Source organism: Chlorocebus sabaeus, chromosome 5 (genome assembly GCF_047675955.1).
Source record: "Chlorocebus sabaeus isolate Y175 chromosome 5, mChlSab1.0.hap1, whole genome shotgun sequence".
NCBI classification, from domain to species: domain Eukaryota; kingdom Metazoa; phylum Chordata; class Mammalia; order Primates; family Cercopithecidae; genus Chlorocebus; species Chlorocebus sabaeus.
Genome location: NC_132908.1, coordinates 45,025,470 through 45,048,880, shown reverse-complemented (window position 1 = coordinate 45,048,880; position 23,411 = coordinate 45,025,470). Strand labels below are relative to the sequence as shown.

The 23,411-nt window shown below is 44.6% G+C and overlaps 1 protein-coding gene across 1 annotated transcript in view; it reads left to right on the top strand.

Annotated features, from left to right (window-relative positions):
* Window positions 1–23,411, top strand: part of ABCC11 (ATP binding cassette subfamily C member 11) — a 64,700-nt gene that overhangs the window by 1,504 nt on the left and 39,785 nt on the right. The window contains exons 2-10 of the mRNA XM_007992369.3: window positions 161–297; window positions 4,129–4,287; window positions 7,693–7,840; window positions 9,285–9,518; window positions 16,065–16,238; window positions 17,008–17,155; window positions 17,336–17,484; window positions 18,817–18,924; window positions 21,198–21,449. Of these exons, the coding sequence (XP_007990560.3) occupies window positions 161–297; window positions 4,129–4,287; window positions 7,693–7,840; window positions 9,285–9,518; window positions 16,065–16,238; window positions 17,008–17,155; window positions 17,336–17,484; window positions 18,817–18,924; window positions 21,198–21,449 (1,509 nt within the window). The remainder of the gene's footprint in view (window positions 1–160; window positions 298–4,128; window positions 4,288–7,692; window positions 7,841–9,284; window positions 9,519–16,064; window positions 16,239–17,007; window positions 17,156–17,335; window positions 17,485–18,816; window positions 18,925–21,197; window positions 21,450–23,411) is intronic.

Sequence of the window (23,411 nt, the reverse complement as noted above, 5' to 3'; positions counted from 1 at the left end):
TTCTGACTCTAGGCCCCCTGCTTACTCCCAGTGTGGAAGCCTTTCTTTAGGAAGCAGGATATAGAAAAATCCATCTCTCCATGGGCATCTGGTCCAACATTCCCTCAGGACAGAATTTATGAGTTTTGAAACTGATGCTCTTTTGTTTTTCCTTTCCAAGAAAACCTACACTCTCCAAGATGACCCCTGGAGTCAGCAAGAGAGAAATCCGGAGGCTTCGGGGAGGGCAACTGTCCCACCGTGGGGGAAGTATGATGCTGCCTTGAGAACCATGATTCCCTTCCGCCCCAAGCCAAGGTGAGTCCTGATGGGGGTGGTTGGGGAGAGCTGTATCCACCAGGTCAATGATCCCTAACCCTGCCAAATAGACCTCTGGTGTAGGTTGCATAACTATGTCCCTACACAACCAAAACCCTTCAGAGCAGCCTGAGGCACATCAGGAAGGCACATCGTCATAGCCATTCATTCATTATTTATTCATTCAGAAAGGATCATTGAGCACCTACATGTGCCAGGCACTGCGCTACACCACACGGGAAGAACAGTGAGCAAACAGACGTGATCTTTGCTATCAGGGACCTCACATGGGAGACAAAGACAATGAGCAAATAGACTTGTGCATGACGTGATTACAAACTGTTCAAGGAAGGTGCTGTGAAGAAATATGCGAGTGTTGAGGGACAACCATGACAGCTTGATAGGTTCTGAGTGGCTTAAGCTGAGTGACACCTAAAGGGAGAACAAGAATTTCCTAAGCAAGAGTAGGAGAAGAATGTTCAGGGAACAGCCTCTGGGACAGCCTTGCCTGGAGGGGCAAGGAACACAGCATGATGTGTCCAGGAACTGAGAAAGAAGGAGGCCAGTGTCACTGGAGAGTCTTGTGTGATGTGGGCGTGGCATGAGGTGAGGCTGCAGAGGAAGGCGGATCAGACAGGTTCTCAAAGGTCACATTAAGGATACTGGCCTTGGTTATAGGAGTAACCAGGAGCCACAGGAAGACCCTAGGCTGTTAACCTTACATTTAAGAATGAAAGAAATTCAATGTATACCCCCTGAATCAATCATAGTTTAATGTAATCATCGCCAAATTGCTTTCTTTTTTTAACAGAAAACAGTCACAAGAAAATTGTGTTTGTTTTATTTTTTATTTTTATTTTTTTGAGATGGAGTCTCACTCTCTTGCCCAGGCTGGATTGTAGTGGTGTGATCTGGGCTCACTACAACCTCCATCTCCCAGGTTCAAGTGATTCTCTGCCTCAGCCTCCCAAGTAGCTGAGATTACAGGTGCCTGCCACCATGCCCGGCTAATTTTTATATTTTTAGTAGAGACAGTTTTTACCATGTTGGCCAGGCTGGTCTTGAACCCCTGACCTCAGGTGATTCACCTGCCTCAGCCTCTCAAAGTGCCGGGATTACAGATGTGAGCTGCTGCACCCGGCCAATTTTAATAGACTTTAAAACTATGTACAAGTATAAAACATTGGTTTTTATTTCAAAAGTTGGTGGAACATATCCAGTCATTAAACAGTCAACAAAACGTATGCTAGTAGATTACATAAAGACTATGTACAATATAAAAATAGCTGAAAACAGTCTTCCCTGTAAAAATAATTTAAAGTGAACTTTTCAATTTAAAATATCATCCATAGCAGAAACAGCCATTTAATATGAGTTGTTTTTTTCTTTTCCTAGCAGTAATGGTTCTAGCAGGGTATTTTATGCATAAAGAATATATTTCAAACCGTTTTTATTGTAATAAATACTAAAGCAACATAGAAATACTTTATAATTTAGGACCAAGTTGCTTTCTAACTTAATACCGCCTTGCTTTCAGGGGCCCCTACAGAATCACGCTGGTAAGAATGCACACGCTCATCTATTTGTTATTTATTGACAAGATCTTAACGCTCTGTTAGTCTGACTCTTCAGTGTTTAATCACCAAAAGTTCATTTTGTGTTTACAATTTCTCCTTCTCTTCAACATGTTTTCTAAGATTTTTATCTATCAACAAACTGCATTTGTTTTCCCATTTTTAAACTCTAAGCTTCTGTCCATACTGGTTGCATTGTTACCATACTGAATTATGTTATCTCCACCAAGAAAAAAGAACCTTGGTACTTTTGTTCACCTGGGTAACCTCATCTTAGATAAATATATTGTTTCTGTTGGGGCTTTGAGATATTAGCACTAGTTCATAGGTCTTGCCCTGTCTTTTGTGATCACAAATAGTACAATTTCTTGCCCTCCCCTCACCCGCTCCTTGCTCCAATATCCCTGGCAAGGGCATGTGGCCAGCCTTGTGGAGAACACAGGATATAAAAGGGTGGAGAAAAGATGTCATAGCCCCTCTCCCCTACCCTCAAAAGAAATCTTATAAGTTCGGCATGTTCATCTTCCCATCTTTCTCCTCAAGTCTCTTTTCAAATTGCATTTTCTTCCCACTGAAACACATAACCTTAGAGGCAATTTTGAAAAAAAAAAAAAAGTGGAAAAATGACACATAATCCCAACACCCTAATTTAATCATTTTTGGTATTTGTAAATCATTCTTTTTTTTTTTTTTTTTTTTTTTTGAGAGGGAGTCTCGCGCTGTCGCCCAGACTGGAGTGCAGTGGCCGGATCTCAGCTCACTGCAAGCTCCGCCTCCCGGGTTTGCGCCATTCTCCCGCCTCAGCCTCCCGAGTAGCTGGGACTACAGGCGTCCGCCACATCGCCCGGCTAGTTTTTTGTATTTTTTAGTAGAGACGGGGTTTCATCGTGTTAGCCAGGATGGTCTCGATCTCCTGACCTCGTGATCCACCCGTCTCGGCCTCCCAAAGTGCTGGGATTACAGGCTTGAGCCACCGCGCCCGGCCTGTAAATCATTCTTAAAGATAATACCTTATCATCTTTAACTATGTATGCATTCAATTTTATTGTTTGTAAAAGTTTCACAGAAGAATTAAAGCCATGAGAACCTCTCTTCCTATTTCTTTGCCAACTCCAACTCCTTTTTCTTTTTCTTTTTTTCTTTTTTCTTTTTTTTTTTTTTGAGACGGAGTCTCGCTCTGTCGCCCAGGCTGGAGTGCAGTGGCCGGATCTCAGCTCACTGCAAGCTCCGCCTCCCGGGTTTACGCCATTCTCCTGCCTCAGCCTCCCGAGTAGCTGGGACTACAGGCGCCCGCCACCTCGCCCGGCTAGTTTTTTGTATTTTTTAGTAGAGACGGGGTTTCACCGTGTTAGCCAGGATGGTCTCGATCTCCTGACCTCGTGATCCGCCCGTCTCGGCTTCCCAAAGTGCTGGGATTACAGGCTTGAGCCACCGCGCCCGGCCTCCAACTCGTTTTTCAATGTCAACCACTATCAGCAATGTGATATAAATGTTTACACTGTTTTGTCTGCTTTCCCTCCTTTCTTCCTTTTTTATATAAGTAAAAATATATATATATACACTTTTTTTTTGTTTTTGTTTTGTTCCTTTTGAGACCGAGTCGTGCTCGGTCTCCCAGGCCAGAGTGGCAGTGGCGTGATCTCGGCTCACTGCAACCTCCGCCTCCCGGGTTCAAGCGATTCTCGCAACTCAGCCTCCCAAGTAGCTGGGATTACAGGCATGCACACCACCACACCAAGCTAATTTTTGTATTTTTAGTAGAAACAGGGTTTCACGATGTTGGCCTGGCTGGCCTCAAACTCCTGACCTCAGGTGATCCACCCTTCTCAGCCTCCGGAAGTGCTGGGATTACAGGCGTGAGCCACTGCGCCCTGGGATTACAGGCGTGAGCCACTGTGCCCGGCCACTACTGAGTTTTTAATCTGCAAGTGGTCTTTTTTTGGCTCTTGCTTGGAACTCTTCCTGTGTTCTACATATAAACAACCTTATTGAAAAAAAAAAAAATCCAAACATCTACATTGAATTTGCATTTGCATTTTATAGTATGGGTAGATCATAGTTTCTCTCTTTTTGTTTAAATAATTCCCCAGTTAATGGGTACTTTTGTTGTTTATGGTTTTCCACTTACAAATAAGAGTCATGAAAACATGTTTGTGTGTAGATCTGGATGACCTCGTTGTGTTTCTCTATGGTTATCATTCATCCTTGCAAAATCTTGATCCTGACTTCATTCTTATCCCTGTGGCCCCTCTACTAGGTTTCCTGCCCCCCAGCCCCTGGATGATGCTGGTCTGTTCTCCTACCTCACCATGTCATGGCTCACCCCGCTCATGATCCAAAGCTTTCGGAATCGCTTAGATGAGAACACCATCCCTCCACTGTCAGTCCATGATGCCTCAGACAAAAATGTCCAAAGGTGAAGCTGGGCTGGGCAAACCAGTGGAATAGTTAAAGACTATCTCTTGGTGGGATGATGACCAGAGATGCCTAAGGGTGATAGGGAGGGTCCACCCCAGACCACTTGGCTCTTCCTGTAGGAAGAGGCCTCATACTAGGTGAGGGTTTTTAACCTGGGGTTCATGAATCTCCTATAATGGTATGGATATTTTGTACATACGGGCTGGAGATCTTTCTCTGGAGCAAGAATTCACATCTCTTATCAGATTTACCAAAAGGTTTGTGAACCCAAGAAAGTTATTTATTTATCATTTTTTATTTTATTTTTATCACTATTTTTATTTTTGAGATGGAGTCTTTCTCTGTCACCTAGGCTGGAGTGCAGTGATGCAATCTTGGCTCACTGCAACCTGCGCCTCCTGGGTTCAAGTGATTCTCCTGCCTCAGCCTCCCAAGTAGCTGGAATTACGGGCACTTGCTACCATGTCTGGCTAATTTTTGTATTTTTAGTAGGGACGGGGTTTCACTACGTTGGTCAGGCTGGTCTTGAACTCCTGACCTCAGGTGATCCACCTGCCTTGGCCTCCCAAAGATCTGGAATTACAGGTGTGAGCCACCACGCCTGTCCCAAGAAACTTAGAAATGACCACTTCTAGTTCGTTTTGATTTTCTCTTCTGGATCAGGCATTCGACAGTGACACTGAGTATTACTTTGGGTAAGTGGCCCAGTCTCCCAATGCTCAAGCCACCGCTAACTAGTTGTATGATTAAATTTCTTGTACCAGCTGTCACACATGGTAATATGAGGACAAAAAGTGGGAGAACATGAATATGTGATTTTAAAGGTCCTGTATTCATGTTCCTACCTCTAGCTGCTTCATGAGAGATACCAGGTGGAAAATGAGTTCCCAAATGTGTTCTGGAAATTATAGTCTCATAAGAGCCTCCCCATAAAGAGCATTCAGTAGTCAGAGGAGTTTGTGAAATGTTGTATTATAGCCAGATGTTGGAGATTTACAAAGCAACTTAACATATTGAAGGCACATGTTTTCACATGGAGTACAGAAACTGGGTAAACTTTGACCCATTCCTTCTCAGACTTATTTGGTAAGAAAAAAAGAAATGGTTCCAGGAAATACTTTTTGGATAATGCCAGATATTGGTCAGAATCTCACCTCTTACTGACTATGATATCAGACAAGTTTCCCTTTCTGGGCCCTGTGTCTTTATGTATAAAATAGTGGATTGGCCAGCCACAGTGGCTCACGCCTGTAATCCCAGCACTTTGGGAGGCGGAGGCAGGCAGATCACGAGGTCAAGAGATCGAGACCATCCTGGCTAACACAGTGAAACCCCGTCTCTACTAAAAATACAAAAAAAGTAGCCGGGCGTGGTGGCGGGCACCTGTAGTCCCAGCTACTCAGGAGGCTGAGGCAAGAGAATGGCGTGAACCCAGGAGGCGGAGCTTACAGTGAGCTGAGATCACGTCACTGCACTCCAGCCTGGGCAACAGAGCGAGACTCCGTCTCAAAAAAAAATTAATAAATAATGGATCATAAATTTATTTCATGGTCCTTCATAGGATTGTTGCAAGAAACAAAAGAGGTGATAAATTCATTTTTTAAAGTACACAGAGAATTGCTTGAACCCGGAAGGTGGAGGTTGCAGTGAGCCAAGATTGCGCCACTGCACTCCAGCCTGGGTGACAGAGTGAGACTCCATCTCAAATAATAATAATAATAATAATAATAATAATAATGTACCTGGAAAAACACTTGATGCTTAATAGGTAACCAGCTAAGTCAATGTGAGTTTGCTTGTTCTTCTCTAACCATTGTGAGTACAAGATCTCCTGACTTCCTTCCATTCTCTTCCAGTTCACTGATTCTCTTTTTAATTTCATTACTCACAATGTCTGTCCACAAACACTTTTGCAATCACTCCATTTTTGTTTTTTGTTTAAAGATGAGGTCTCACTATATACCCAAACTACTAAATACAGAAGGAATGGAAGAATTAGAAAACTCATCATTTTTCCAGCACTAGTGGAGGTGGCGCTAGGCAGTGGTCATCAGTGTTGGAGATCTTGAAAATGAGGGAGGCAGGCTGACACACCCTAACCCACTGACCCCCTCGACATTCCTAAAAGTGGGACACCAGACATCATGTGGTTTCTGATGTGAGGCAACAGGAAGTACACTACATCACCTCTTAAATTTTTTTTCCAAATGACTTGAATTCTGGATTTCATTAAGCCTTAGGTCTAATGACCAGTTTATTAGGAAGCACAGGGGAACAACGATTGTGTTAGACAACACCATGGAGATGCAATCAGTCCAGTTCAGAGTGTGTAAGATCCTACAGAACGAATAAAAATCAGTTTCTTCAACAAATAAATGGCGTAGAAATGCAGACCAGGGGAAATGCTTACAGATTAAAATGCAACTCAAGAGTTCTATCAGATTTCTCCTTTAGATGCAATGTGTGGACCTTGTTTGGATCTTGATTCAGAGAAACTAACTTTATAAAGACATGTTTAAATAATTAGAGAAATTGCAATACAGACTGGGCATTAAATGCCATTAAGTAATTATTGTTACTCTGCTGTTATGTTATTTTATTTTTTTGAGATGGAGTCTCGCTCTGTCACCCAGGCTGGAGTGCAGTGGCGCCATCTTGGCTCACTGGTTCAACTCGCCTCCCAGGTTCAAGCCATTCTCCTGCCTCAGCCTCCCAAGTAGCTGGGACTATAGGCGCCTGACTGTAGTGTTATTTTTATTGTTACTATGTTTTTTTTGTTGTTGTTGTTGGTTTGTTTTTTGTATTTTTTGAGATGGAGTCTCACTCTGTCACCCAGGCTGGAGTGCAGAGGCATTATCTCAGCTTACTGCAACTTCTGCCTCCTGGGTTCAAGCAATTCTCCTGCCTCAGCCTCCCGAGTACCTGGGATTACAGGCTCATGCCACCATACCCAACTAATTGTTGCATTTTTGGCAGAGATGGGGTTTTCACCATGTTGACCAGACTGGTCTCGAACTCCTGACCTCAGGTGATCCACACGCCTTGGCCTCCCAAAGTGCTGGGATTACAGGCATGAGCCACTGTACCTGGCCCTGTTGCTATGGTTTTTTAAAGGACTTTATCTGAAAGAGATACATACTGAAGCATTTACAGATAAAATGATATGCTAACTGAGATTTGCTTCAAATCCTCCAGGAAACAAAAGTCAAAGGGAGGAGACATGAAACAAAAATGTCAAATATTTTTAATTCTGGAATAAGGGGGATGAGTACTCAGAAGATTCCTACATTGTTCTATTCTGTTATGTTTGAAAATTTCTGCAACAAAACTGGCTAGCAAGAACTAGGATGTTTGGATGTCACATGCAAAGAGATTCCACTAGTTCCATTATCCTCTTTTCAAGGCTTCACCGCCTTTGGGAAGAAGAAGTCTCAAGGCGAGGGATTGAAAAAGCTTCAGTGTTTCTGGTGATGCTGAGGTTCCAGAGAACAAGGATGATTTTCGATGCACTTCTGGGTGTCTGCTTCTGCATTGCCAGTGTACTCGGGCCAGTAAGTGGCAGAGTTGGTGAGGTTTGGGGGACTCTAGGCTTCAGAGGTTTAGAAATGGAACTGGTGAAATGTTCAAGTCCGTGCCGTGAGTTAGAGATGCATTTGTCTTTCAGTTGCTGTCTAGAAAGTGAAGACCTTTTGAGGACAGTAGAGCATGGTGGTTAGGAGTGGCTAACTACCAAGGAGTGGCCCTGTAGCCACTGCTTGGGTTCAAACCATGTCCCTGCCACTTAGCTGGTGGGTGACTTTGGGCAGTATAGTCATGCTCTCTGTGCCTTGGTTTCCTCATGGAATCCCATGCACCCTCAAGTGTAGACCTTATGGAAACCCTTGCATGTAAAATGGAGAACTGCCTCATAGGGTAACATCAAATGAGATAAGTATATAAAGCACTTAGAATATGGCCTGGCTCAGAACATGTTAGCTCCTCTGAGAAATGGCTGAGCAACTCTGGGAATGTAGGTAGCAGGAAATAATGGTCTTCTCCAGGTACCATGGTTGGGATGAATGGGCTTTATCTCCCATCATTCTCCAGTTCCTCAACCCAAGAGTCTCATATGAGAGAAAGAGTCTGATTGGCCAACTGGGGTCACATGATCACTGGTTGGCCAGAAGAAGTGGGGCACTTTGATTTACAGTCCAGCCTAGACTGCACCAACAGGGGAGATGGGAATCTTCCCAGAAGAAAACTGAGGCACTGGTACCAGCTCAGGGGGGGTGAATGTAGGTCAGGAAGAAACAACAGTCGATGACAGAATGGAGATAACTGAGTCGGGTGACAGGTGCCGGCTCTTCTAGATCCACTCTCCGTCATTTTCCATCCTGCCCTGTGCCCCTAGTGTGGATCACATCAATGAGCCCCCACTGCCCTTTGGCTTCTGGTTAGGGTTGACCAGTGGGAGATTCCAAAAGGAGACTGGAAGGAGGGAGAAGATGAGGTCAGGATACGTATTCCCTGGGCGGCCTCCCTCCTTGTCCTTGGAGGCTGGTGATCAGAGCTCCTGTCCAGACCCTCTCTGCGCGCCTCACCCCTTTTGGGCCCTGGAACCTCTTCCTGCTCTTGCCCCTTAGGTCAAAGGAGGCCACTGTTCCCTGCTGTCACCAGCTCCATGGTGCTCCACCAGGCCTTGTTGGATTTCCTATATTCTGCCCACACCTTTGTAAAGCCACTTTGTTAACTCCTAAATCACTGTTTTGTGTGTGCCCCTTGTCTCCTGTTAGGATGAGGACAACCACCTAAGATTTCAGAACTGGGTCAGTTGAACTCCTAAGTCTCCTCCAACTGGACCTTAAGCTTCTTGAGGGCAGGATTGTACTTAGTCAGTTTTGATCCTTCAACAAATCCCCAGCATGAATCAGACCTCCCAACCCTTCTTCCAGCAACAAAACATCAAATGTGTTTGGCGGGGCAGTCTGAATGATCCAAACTCCCATTTCCTTGTAGACATTGATTATACCAAAAATCCTGGAATATTCAGAAGAGCAGTCGGGGAATGTTGTCCATGGAGTGGGACTCTGCTTTGCCCTTTTTCTCTCCGAATGTTTGAAGTCTGTGAGTCTCTCCTGCAGTTGGATCATCAACCAGCGCACAGCCATCAGGTTCCGAGCAGCTGTTTCCTCCTTTGCCTTTGAGAAGCTCATCCAGTTTAAATCTCTAATACACATCACCTCAGGAGAGGTAAGCAGCTGGGACCGCCTATTCCAGGCCATGCTTCCCTATGCTTCCTCCAGACATCACTGCCCTGGAGGCCAAGAGAAGAAGAAAAGGGGGTTAGGAGAGGAAGGAGAAAGAGAAAGAAAAGAATTCCTAGGTTGAGTGTGGATAACCATCAACAATTGCCTCTGTGTCATGAAAGCAGGTCAACAATAATGCAGGAAATGCCACTTACATTCAGAGACTAGAGAGGATTTATCCATTCATTCAACAAGTAGGAGCTTTGGGAGGCCAAGGCAGGAGGGTTGTTTAAGTCAGGAGTTCAAGACTAGTCTGGGCAACATGGAAAGACTCTGTCTCTACCAAAAAACAAAACAAAACAAAAACAAAAATCAACCATCTGTGGTGGCTCATGTCTTGTAATCCCAGTTGTGGAAGGCCAAGGTGGGAAGATTGCTTGAATCCAGGAGTTTGAGACTAGCCTGAGCAAAATGGCAAGACCCTATGTCTACTTCCAACCCTGCAAAAAAATAAAAAAATTAGCTGGGCATAGTGGTGCATGTCTGTAGATCCAGCTACTCAGGAGGCTGAGGTGGGAGGATCATCTGAGCCCAGGGAGGTTGAGGCTTCAGTGAGCCATGATCACACCACTGCACTCCAGCCTCGGCAACAGAGTGACAGCCTGTCTCAAAAAAAAAAAAAAAAAAAAAAAAAAAAGACAAAATGTAGCCAGGCATGGTGGTATGTACCTGTTGTCCCATCTACTTGAGAGGCTAATGCAGGAGGATCACTTGAGCCCAAGAGTTCAAGGCTGCAGTGAGCTATGATCACACCGCTGTACTCCAGCCTAGGTGACAGAGCGAGACCCTGTCTCAAACACACACACACACACACACACACACACACCAGATAGTTACTGAGGCCTCTTCTGAGCCAGATTATGTTCTAGACCCTGGGAATAGGCCCCTTAACAAAATGACACAAATCCCAAGTAGAAGCATGTTGGAAAGTGCATCCCCTAAGCCAACCTGAGGGTGAGAGTATGGGAAGACTTGATGGCTTAGGGAAATCTTTTGGGAAAAGCAATTTTTGGTAACATCTCAGAGTTTTAATTTCCTTATCTGCAAAAAAGGAATCCTTTCACCTGCCTGGTTATTGTTACTGTCCATTGTTACTCTTGCTTTTCTTTTACAGCATAACACGCACAAGCATTGACAGAAATGGAGGAAGATACTCCAACTTATGACCTATAGTTATGGAGGATACTGGGATTTCATCTATTTCATTTTGATATCTCTATTTTTCTGTGGTTTACCAATTGCCTCGAGGGTTGTGGGTTACTTTGATATTGAAACAGATACCTTAATTTTTGGAAAAGGCAACACTGCTTTGGCTCCTTTCCTTTAAGCCAAACCCCTTTGTGATCTGGCATTAGCCCCTTCCCAGTCTCATCTCTTTCCATGTCCTCTCCTCTAGCCCTAGCTTGACTTCCTCCTGTCATCTAGGCTGGGCTAACCTTCAGTGCTCAAATACACTGGACACGTCCACCTCCTGGTGACTTTGCTCATGTCACTCCCACTCCCAGCCCTTTAAAAATCCCACTCATCCTTCAAGACCCAGTTTAGTTTTCCTCTCCTCCATGACAGGATCTCCAAACCCAGCCCTCTACTGGCATTCCCTGCTAAGCATTTGCAGTTCTTTTTGCACAAATCTGGCTGCCCTACTAATATGAGCCCCCTTCAAAGACACAAACCATTTCAGATTCACCACTCTGTCTCTCAGAAGGCTCAACACCTGAATTACACAGAACAGATGTTCCAAAAACATCTGCTGAATTATTCATTGTCATCAAGTAGAGGGGCTCCATAAATGCAAGCACTAACAAACATTACGTATTTATTGGAATCATCATGGTTATTATTGTTCACCATTTTATTGGTTCTGTGGCCTTAGGTAACTTGTTCGGCCTCTCTGAAGCTGTGGAATAATAATAGAACCAACCTCATAGGATTGTTGTCTCATAGGATTCAGTGAATTTGTACATATAAAGCATGTAGACAAGGGGTAGTGGTTGACACGTGTAAGCTGTACAATTAGTATTAGTTTCTATTAGGCCTTGAGCTCCACTGTCCTCCTGCACTTGACCGACAGCTAAAAGATCTCCCTGTTTATCTCAGGAAAGTCATTGTAACAACCCCTAACTCACTCTTAGCCATACATTGCTCCAAGTCATTACTTACATTGGCTTGATCAGTTCTCTAACATCCCTCTTGTGTGGCAGGTTCTGTTGTTGTCCCCATTGTCACAAAGGAGGAAACTGAGGCAAGGAAAGGGTGGGTAACTTGTACAAGGTCATGTGATTGCTAAGTGCTGGGGCCTGAATTTGGACATGGTGCCTGGCTGCAGAGTCCAGGTCTTCAACCCTTGCCATCACCTGCCTCACTAAGGAACCCTGTGCTAAGGCCTAGCTTGGTTCCTTTCTGGGTATTCTGAGCACCTGCTGTATGCAAAATCCAGTTTCCTCAAACATCTTCATAGAAGCGTAAAACAAAGTGGTCTATTTGAGAGTGGAGAGGGAAATAATTTCTGAAGTAAGGATTTCTAGGCAATTACTTATACATTTTAATTAAATTAAATTTATTTATTTATTTTTGAGCTGGAGTTTCCCTATTGTTGCATAGGCTGGAATGCAATAGTGCAATCTTGGCTCACTGCAACCTCTGCCTTCTGGGTTTCCTGCCTCAGCCTCCCAAGTAGCTGGGACTACAGGTGTATGCCACCATGCCTGGCTAATTTTTGTATTTTTAGTAGAGATGGGGTTTCACCATGTTGGCCAGGCTGGTCTCAAACTCCTGACCTTAGGTGACCTGCCTACTTTGGCCTCCCAAAGTGCTGGGATTATAGGCATGAGCCACAGCTCCCAGCCTATGTTTTATTTTTAAATTAATTAAAAAAAATTTTTTTTACTTAAAAACATTTCTTTGTCCTTTCTCTTGCACTAAAATTAATTTTTTAAAAAGATCTGAATACATTCTCCTTGGAAACAAAATAAAATAGTATAGAAGTTGCCTTAGGCCTAGTTTCTTCCCCTATGCCAGAGGTTAGCACCATTGGCAACTTGGTTTTTGTCCTTCAGACCTTTTAAAGCACATTTAACTGGACGCGGTGGCTCACACCTGTAATCTCAGCACTTTGGGAGGCCAAGTTGGATGAATCGCTTCAGTTCAGTAGTTCATGACCAGCTTTGGCAATAGAGTGAAACCCCATCTCTACCAAAAATGCAAAATGTTAGCTGGGCGTGGTGGCATGCGCCTGTGGTCCCAGCTACTTGGGAGGCTGAGGAAGGAAGATGGCTTGAGCCCAGAAGGCATAGGTTGCAGTGAGCCGAGATTGTACCACTGCACTCCAACCTGGACAACATAGTGAGCCGAGATTGTACCACTGCACTCCAACCTGGACAACATAGTGTGACCCAATCTCAAAAACAACAAAAAAAGTCCATTTAGGTGCACATGCAAGTTACCCATAAAAAGCATTGGATTTTGTGTTTGTGTATTTTTATGTAAATGGTACTATGTTTTACATAGTGTCCTCCTGTTGGTTTTGCCAATAGAAAATGTAGAACATAGCTTTTGGGGGATTTTTTTTTTTTTTTTTTTTTGAGACAGAGTCTCGCTCTGTCGCCCAGGCTGGAGTGCAGTGGCGCAATCTCGGCTCACCGCAAGCTCCGCCTCCCAGGTTCACGCCATTCTCCTGCCTCAGCCTCCTGAGTAGCTGGGACTACAGGCGCTTGCCAACACGCCCGACTAATTTTTTGTATTTTTAGTAGAGATGGGGTTTCACCATATTAGCCAGGATGGTCTCGATCTCCTGACCTCATGAACCACCTGTCTTGGCCTCCCAGAGTGCTGGGATTACAGCCGTGAGCCACCGTGCCTGGCCAAGACTGAGTTATTTATAAAGAAAAAGAGGCTTAGTGAACTCACAGTTCCACGTGGCTGGGGAGGCCTCACAATCGTGGCAGAAGGTGAAAGGCACGTCTTACATGGCAGCAGACAAGGGAGAATGAGAGAGTTTGTGAAGGGAAACTCCCGCCTATAAAACCGTCAGATCTTGTGAGACTTAATCAATGTCATGAGAATAGTATGGGAAAGACCTGCCCCCATGACTTACCTCCCACTGGGTTCCTCCCACAACATATGGTAATTGTGGGAGCTGCAATTCAAGATGAGATTTGGGTGGGAACCCAGCGAAACCATATCATTATTTTTTTCAGTGATGCTGAATCATAATTACAGTACTTTCGATGTACCCAAATAAAGTGTTATATATGCGTTATCTAGCACCGTTCTCAAATCAATATGAGAAAGTAGCTTGTAGTATTATTTCCATTTCACTGATGAGGTGACAGAGGCACAGAGACGTGGAGTAACTTGTCTATGGTTGCACAGCTAGTAAATGACAGGACTGGGGCATGAGCTCTGACAATTTAGCTCTAGGACCCAAGATTACCTACTACTTCTGGGGTGACTTTGTTGTTGTCTCAGACAGGTTCTCACTCTATCACCCAGGCTGGAGTGCAGTGGTGCCATCATAGCTCACTGCAGTCTTGACCTCCCGGGCTCCAGCAATCATCCTCTCTCAGCCTCCTGAGTAGCTAGGACTACAGGCACACATCACCATGCTTGGCTAATTTTTAATTTTGTTTAGAGATGGGGTCTTGCTATGCTGCCAGGCTGATCTTGAACTCCTGGCCTCAAACAATCTTCCTGCCTCAGCCTCCCAGAGTGTTGGGATCATGGATGTGAGCCACTTAGGCTGTGGCCTGGGGTGGACTTTTTAAATCCTTTTCCACCAACTTGTAGGATGTTTCCAGCATTTGGCTGGTGTAAGCAGTGCTGTAATGAACATCCTTGTATGTGCTTCATCTAACATGTGTGAATATTTCTCAACAGAAAAATGAAATTGCCAGATCGTAGAGTTTTGTGCAATTTTTAATTTTAAAAGATACTTTAAAATTGCCCTTCAGAGTGGCTATACCAATTTTTGCTCCCTAAAGTACTTTTAAAAGTTTTAAAGGCTCCCACTAGGGCACGTCCTAGAAACTAGAAGGAGTTTAGGTGAAAGTTAAAAGCAAATCACTTTATAAGGGATTCAGACTTGTAATTCTAGAAAACATTAGTGAATTGTTCTTTAAAGATTTCCTGATTTGGAATGTAAGTTTTTGTGTTTTTGTTTTTGTTTTGAGACTGGGTCTCATTCTCTTGCTCAGGCTGAAGTGCAGTGGCATGATTACAGCTCATTGCAGCCTTGATCTCCTGGGCTCAAGTGATCCTCCCACCTCAGCCTCCTGAGAAGCTGGGACTACAGGCATGTGCCTCCATGCCCGGCTAATTTTCCTACTTTTTGTAGAGACAGGGTTTCACCATGTTGCTCAGGCCGGTGTCAAACTCCTGGGCCCAAGCGATCCACTCACCTTGGCCTCCCTGTGCCCGGCCAAATGTTACTTTTTATATAGCGTTGAGCCATAACAGTACCTCCCACACAGTACGTGTGGGAGGAGGGAAGTAGGCAGAAGAATCTATAACAAAAAAGAAAAAAAAAGGAGAAAATTTAATTAATATTATTATTAGTAGTAGAATGAATAGAATCACGTGAAGAATGGAAGCAATTCTCTGGAATATAGATATTAATGGTGTTATTAAGCAAAGGGGCTCACTGCCTAATGTGCTAGAAGCCAATACTTTGACACTGGGTTTTTGAGAAAAGAAAAGCTCTTTATTGCAAGTTGGCTCACAAGGAGACAGGAGTCCAGCCCAGATCTGTCTCCTTGTGCTTGCTTTAAGACAGTGATTTTATTAGGAAAGATTTAAGGAGTGGATTCTGAGATTAGTAAGTGATTGGTGGAATGAGAGGGGAGGTCTGAAAAGCCCTTGTATATATGCAGTGATCTCTTCATGTCTCTTCCTGGGTCCCATTTGCAAATTCATGGGGAATTAGTATGAAACATGTGGTGGAAATTTTTAGGCTGTGACGTTAGCAAGCTGGTTCTGCACAGACTCTAGTTAGCCATACTGGTTCTACCGATTTTAGCCAGATCTGTTATCTTACAAGCAGAGGGACTTTCAGCAAGTTGTTTCTTTCTGTAACTGCTGTCCTAAAAACTCAAGAATATCTGTTAGTTACTGGTTTCTTTAACTCTTTGGGGCATGGTTTCAGTAGCAGTAGTAATAGTGGTAGTATTAATCGTAGTAAAATATCCCTTTTATTGATCACATTCTATGTGTGCAGACACTTTCTATGTCATTGAAATCTCACAAAACCCATATAAAGTATGTATAATTATTCCAGCTTTACAGATGGAGAAGCTGAGGCTCAGAGTGGTAAAGTAACTTGTTGAGGGTCACACAAACAGAGAGAAGAAAGATGTGAACCTGGGGTGTCTGCCTCTACTCTTCCACCCTGCCTTTCAAGCCTTCCTGCTAGGAGAGGGCATGGGAAGGCCACCTGCCACCACTTCTGGGTATCCAGGGAGGTGACACCTGTGCCCGTGGACTTGCTGTCTTGCAGGCCATCGGCTTCTTCACCGGTGACGTAAACTACCTGTTTGAAGGGGTGTGTTATGGACCCCTATTACTGGTCAGCTGCGCATCACTGGTCATCTGCAGCATTTCTTCCTACTTCATTATTGGATACACTGCATTTGTTGCCATTTTATGCTTTCTCCTGGTTTTCCCACTGGAGGTAATGTCTCTCTTTGTCACCCATTTGATGCTGGGCCCCAGAAGTCCCAGGGCTCTGGAATCTGGGATAGCTCTGAATGAGAACGTGGATTCTTGTTGACCTTTCAATCCATTGTGGATAAAATTCAGCTCCACTCCCTACCTCAGACTATTCTCTGGTCACAACATTTGGTTAATAAGTAAATAAGAGCTGAATGTGATGTGCAAAGTCTACCTTATAGCTTTCTATGGGAGATTATCTGCTTCGACAACTTTCCTTTGTAGATAATCTCTGTGCAAGATTTTTGTTCCATCTCTTCTACCCAGAATGTGCTGATGTAATAACACAGCCAGCATTTAACATTTGTCTGAGCACAGTATAATGGGGAAAGGGAAGCACATTTGTTGCCAAAGATTCAGGTGAAATAAAATTGAGAAAACAGAAATGACTCTTGGATTATGTATGCTCTGAATTATTGAAATTGAGTGTTTTCCTGAGTGCAGGCACTCTGATTGAAAGGTGATTTTAATTATTAGAGGATTTATGGTTCCAGAAGACAGAGGAACCGTTTCAGTTTAGTTTCTGTCTCAGTAGCCACAGCCTGGCTTGGGACTCAGGAAAGAAAGGCCCCTGGGATGCCCTAAGGCATGGTGGCCTGGAGAGCTTCGACTGGAAAACCTCTCTTTGGAAATACACCCAGTTGCCCTACTTATGCCAGACTGAACCCTCCTGCCTTTGTCAAAGGAAGCCCTTGCAGATCAGCTCCAAACTTGCTGTATCCTGACTCCAGGTATTCGTGACAAGAATGGCTGTGAAGGTTCAGCATGACACATCTGAGGTCAGCGACCAGCGCATTCGTGTGACCAGTGAAGTTCTCACTTGCATTAAGCTGATTAAAATGTACACATGGGAGAAACCATTTACAAAAATCATTGAAGGTATGGAAAGTCTGGCTTTCTGCTCCAAACCTGATGATGGCATGGTGATCCAAGTCCCTCTCACCTCTTGGGGATTTTTTTTTTTTTTTTTTTTTTTTTTTGATGCTTTGGGGATGGTGCTGTGCTCTTTGGAGAATGTTCTTGTGGTTATCTTTGGTGTATTTCTTTTTTATTTCCCAGACCTAAGAAGGAAGGAAAGGAAACTATTGGAGAAGTGCGGGCTTGTCCAGAGCCTGACCACTGTAGCCTTGTTTGTCATCCCCACAGTGGCCACAGCAGTCTGGATTCTCGTCCACACATCCTTGAAGTTGAAACTCACAACGTCAACGGTAAGGGTTTGGGGGGCTTTGTTTTCTCCCCATCATGATTGGGAGTTTTCTCATGTGTCCTCTTTTAGCCATACCCCTCAAAGGTCTGAAGGCTTTGTAAATGAACACTATATGTTCATTTTGATTTTCCAGACAAAAGTACAGCGCTGTCTTCCATCTCAACCCATCTTAAAAAGTGACATCATGGACAGCCCTGTGGGCGGACTGGACAGCAGACCCATCAGGGGTTGGGGGGAGGTCGTCCCTGTAGTTAAAATTCTGACAATTTGAATTACACATTGAGGTTGAGCAGTTCCTCTAATCCCTAAATAAGGGCCCTGGAAGTGCACTTCAAATACAAAGGTATAGCTTCTTCGGTCTTTCCCTTCATGGTCAGAACCTGGCCCTGAGAAGTGGCAGCTGCCTTACAGGGTTAGGAATCCCAGCTCTTTGAGCAGAATAAGACAGGGTGCCGCTCTTGGAGGGGTGGTAATCCAACTGGGGAAGCCAGGAGGCAGCACCCAGAGCAAGAAGGGAAACATTTGAGAGTCTGCAGTCAAGGGGTTGTGTGTGCCCCAGATGGCTGGCCCCTCTACTTGGCTCAGGCATGCACCAGGGAAACAACCCCAAGAACTCTGAGGGTGTTGGGGGCGCTATAGAAGGAATACTTTCAGAGGCACTTGAGGCTGACACTGAGATGACACAAGGCAGGTCTAGACCAAGGCATTCCTGCTCCATTGGAGTTCATTTTTGGATGGAGCCAGGAGAAGAAAGGAGGAGAGATGGGCATGGATTGGAAGGTTCTTTCAGCACCTCCAGGAGGGCACCTTCTGGGGTCCTGAGAGCCTAAGGTGTTTTGCTATAGTCACAGTGCAACATGGGTTAGGCCTGAAGGGTAAGGAGATGTTGAATGTTAGAAAGAAAACAAACATCTAAGGCAAAGAAGAAGAAATAGGACCTTGACAGCAAGAATATCACCAAGCTCCATTGAAAGGAAGCAATGCTCACTCACATGAATTTTTTTGGTGTTTCCCAACTTTATTCCTGTATGTACTTCATGATTTTTCTCACTATGCCAGTGGGGAAACTGGGATGCGGTAGGGGCAACCTGCCTAAAGCTAGAGATGTCAGTGGCTAAGCTGCAACAGGGACTAGACCTTTAACTCTAAGACTCCAAGACGAGTGCTCTTTCCCCAGCTTTTTCCAGTCTCCCCCTAAACACTAACTTAGCCTCTGTTGGATGAACCAACTGCTTGTTGGATGCTGAAGATGCGGCTCAGGGATGCGGGTGCCAGGGAATGGTGGAAGCAGGAAGGGCCACGACCCTTACTGCCTCCTCCCCTTCTTATCCAGGCCTTCAGCATGCTGGGCTCCTTGACTCTCCTTCGGCTGTCAGTGTTGTTTGTGCCCTTAGCAGTCAAAGGCCTCACGAATTCCAAGTCTGCGGTGATGAGGTTCAAGGTAAGTGGTCAGGGGACTGGCTGTAGGCCCCCTGCTTGGACGCTCCTCTGCCTTCAGCCCCCGTGATGTTCCTCCTGAACATGTCCCCTGGCCAAGGCCTAGGTTGAGAGAGGGATTAGCTAACTCAGTGACCTCCTGTGCCAAGGCTGGTGTGGGGCCTGGGAAGACAGATGAATTGGGTCAGGTCTCAGTCTCCAAGGAGATCTTAGGATAGTGTGTCTAAACCAGGTCTTAGACAGATGCTCTGCAGACTTTATCCAGGTTTGCATAGAGTTACCCTAATAGATAGTTTTGTTTTAGAAAAACACCATAGATGTTGCTTGCATTGAAACACTTGGACATTTTATGTGAAAACCCAGATTTTTGAATTCTCTTGAATGATTAGAAGATCTAGTGACCCTGGACCACAATCTACCATGGCCACAAGCTACTGGAGTTGAGGTGATAGCTGCCCTGTTTAGATGGAGGCATTTAGCTGCAGTTTGCTGCAGTCTCTACCATACCCTATTACACCTCCAGGCCTGGAGCTGCATTTTAATTATCATGTATCATCTTAGAAATGGTCCACTTCACTTATTTATATAGTTGGCATCTAAGTTTGAAAACCCTAATCTAAACCAATTTTTAAAAGTCATTTTGTAGTCACCCGACTTTTATGTACATGCAGTCCACGACCTATTATCACTCATTCACTCATTCATTCATTAATGCAAAAAAATATACATATATATTTATTGAGCTCCTACCACAAGCTAGGCACTGAGAATACTGCATTGAACAGGGGTCCCTGCTGTCAGGGAGTTCCGATTTGGTATTGGAAAAAGACAATTAATAAGTAAATTAATGATCAAAGAGGATTCGATCAGATCACATGAAGAGCCATGATGCCAATAAAACAATGTGATGTCCTAGAGCAAGCGTGTCCAACCTGCAGCTCACGGGTCGCATGTGGCCCAGGACGGCTTTGAATGTGGCCCAACACAAAATTGTAAACTTTCTTAAAACATTAGGAGATTTTTTTTTTGCGATTTTTTTTTTTTTTTTTTTTTTTTGGTTAATTAGCTATCGCTGGTGTTGGTGTATTTTGTGTGTGGCCCAAGACAATTCTTCTTCCAATGTGCCCTAGGGAAGCCAGGGGATTGGACATGCCTGTTCTAGGGAGTATGTTGGGGAGGGCTGGGGGCTCCTGGGAAGAGCCTGGTTAGGAAAGGCCGCTGCCAAGGTGACTGAGTGATGATGACCAGCCAGAGGAAACAGCAAGTGTGAAAGCCCTGAGGCTGGAACGAACTTGGCTGCTCTGAGTAACACAAACAGTGCTTTGCTTATCACCAGCCCAGCGCGCTTCCCTGACTTCTCAGCAGCTGTGAGAAGGCTCCTGCCGCTGCCTTCCTTCCCATGGGACACTGGGTTTGTCCATTCATTCTCCCCTTCTGTGCCTGTTTTCACCTGTGGAGGAGGCAGAGATGAGGAAGCCTCAATCTGAGCTCAGAAGGATGGGTAAGAGAGTCCAAAATGTCAGGAAGCATCCTTCTAGATCTCTTAAGCATATCTCCAGGTAGGCCTATTTGAATGTAATCCTGACTTCCGTAGGATCATACTCCCCTCCCATTCTTTTGATTGCTAGAATTTATGTAGTTCAACCCTTGTGCTTTATAGACAGGGAGCTGGAGATGCAGAGAGAAGTGACCTGCTGATGGTCACCTTTTGAAATGTATGACCCCAAATGACCTTTCCCCAGTGTGGGACACAGACAGAGTTTTTATTCTCAATAGCTACATGTAGAATTTTTTTTTAAAGAGATGGAGGTCTCACTATGTTCCCCAGGTTGGTCTTAAACTCCTGAGCTTAAACAATCCCCCGACTTGGCCTCCCAAAGTGCTAGGATTACAGACATGAGCGATTATGTCCAGCCGAATATTAAAAGAATTTAATTAGAAAAACATCAGTCTTATAAGTCAATGGCTATCCTCACTTGGGATGAGGCTAATGTAGGTTAGTCCTTAGTCAACCTCCTGAGCAGAGTTGCCGTTGATAGCACAGTGTTTGCAAATATGGAAGAGCAGCCCTGTGCTCTGAAATTTGGAAAACGCTGACCTAGAATTGTCACCCGTGGAAACTGGCCTTTCCTAACTGGTGGTACTTCTGCAAACTTTTACTGTTTATTCGAAATTCAGAAAACCATACCAACTGGCAGGCTTGTAAAACTGGGAACACATTCCTGCTGAACTAAAGAACTGCATTCCTCCTCCCTCTATTTCCTTTTGTCTTTTCAGAAGTTTTTCCTCCAGGAGAGCCCTGTTTTCTATGTCCAGACATTACAAGACCCCAGCAAAGCTCTGGTCTTGGAGGAGGCCACCTTGTCTTGGCGACAGACCTGTCCCGGGATCATCAATGGGGCATTGGAGCTGGAGAGCAATGGACACGCTTCTGAGGGGGTGACCAGGCCTGGAGATGCCCTCGAGCCAGAGGAAGAAGGGAAGAGCCTGGGCCCAGAGTTGCGCAAGATCAACCTGGTGGTGTCCAAGGTAGCCTTGTTCAGGCCATGCAGGCAGGCTGCCTGCCAGGCGCTCAGGACCTGAGACTGGGAGCTTGGCCAGGTGCCCCACCATTTCCTTGGTTAAAAACTGCCCTTTCCAAGATCTCTCCCTTTAAAATTCAAATTTTTCATGGAGGGCAAATACAGAGTATCTTTCATTTTTTAGTGTGAATTAATCTATCAAGTAAAATTTTTTTGGCTTAGGTAAGACCCAAAATAATATGAGAGTACTGTGTGCTGGTCCTTGGAAGGACCAAGGACACAGAAAGGAGAGGGAAAGGAGACTCAGCTAACATTTATTACATTCCTTGTATGTGCCAAGCACTATCCTGTGTTTGAATTCTGTTATTCTGTGAACTCACCTTATCTGGCTTTTTCTCTGCCTGATGTTTACAAAGATTAGCTTCCTGCTGTCTCCTCTTTGCCCCTCCTCTTTTCTTCTCTGTTATCTATTAATGTAGATATTGATATCTAATAATAATTGACATAGAATAGATATAGATATTGATATTCATATATAGTGATAAATGTCTAAAAACTAGATAATACCTAATAGTAATAGGTGTTAATATCTAATATCTACTGTCTATTATCTATTTATGCTTCTTTCCTTGGTGATCATCTCTAGCCCTATGGTTTTAAATTCTATCTCTGTGCTATTATCTCTAATTTTGAAGTCTCTTCTGGACTCCAGACTCGATTGCATATATAATCGCTCTCTTAAATGTCCATCAAGCATTTAAAATGAAATAAGGTTTTGATATTCACCCCCTTTAATGAGTTCCCTAAATCTTCCTTCTCCTGGGAGATGGCACCATCATCCTTCCAGTGGTCAAGGACCTGGAAGTCACACTTGATTCCTTTCCTTCCCTCCCTCGAATCCAATCCACCAGCAAGGCCATCAGCTTGACTTCCACATCTGCCCTGAACCTGCCGCCCTCACCATAGCCCCTCCACTGCCCTATCCCTGCCACTGTCATGCTGCTCCCAGAACCTCCTTATCCCCCTCTCTGCTCCCACTTTTGCCTTCTTATGAGCCTTTTACCATGCAGCAGACAGAGGGATTTTCCTTTTTTAAATAATTAATATGTATTTTTTCTTTCAATAGCTTTTGGGGTACAAGTGGGTCTTGGTTAGACGGAGGAGTTGTATAGTGGTGAAGTTGAGATTTTAGTGCACCTGTGACCCGATAGTGTGCATTGTACCCAATAGGTAGTTTGTGTCTCTCACCCCACTCCCACTCTCTGTCTCTCTGAGCCTCCAAAATCCATTATACCAGGGGTTCCTGACACCTGGGTGGTAGACCTGCACTGGTCCACAGCCTGTTAGAAACCAGGCCGCACAGCAGGAGGTGAGCGGCAGGCCAGTGAGCATCACCGCCTGAGCTCCACCTTGTGTCAGATCAGTGGCAGCATTAGATTCTCAGAGCAGCGCGAACCTTATTGTGAAGTATGCATGCGAGGAATCCAGATTGCTCCTTATGAGAATCTTGCCTGATGATCTGAGGTGGAACAGTTTCATCCTGAAATCAATCCTCCACCAACCCTCAGTTTGTGGAAAAATTGTCTTCCATGAAACTGGTCCCGGGTGCCAAAAAGGTTGGGGACTACTGTATTATACTATGACAGAAGGATCTTTCCGAAACGTAAACCAATTCAAGTCACTCTCCTTAAACCCTTCAGTGACTTTTCACTGCCCTTAGAGCCCGGGTTCCTCCAAATCGGCACCTGTACCTCTGACCTCTTCCCCACTAGAGTTCTCACAGCTCTGGGGCAGCAATGACGCCTGCTCTGTAGAAGCCTTCCCTGGCTGACTCATCTAAAATTGCCTCAACCCCAAATCTCTGTCTGTCACAAGAGCTGACTTCATTTTACTCATATCACTTATCTCTATCTGATAGTTATTTATTTATTTATGTAGTCTGTCTGCCTTCCCATCCCCTCAGCTTACG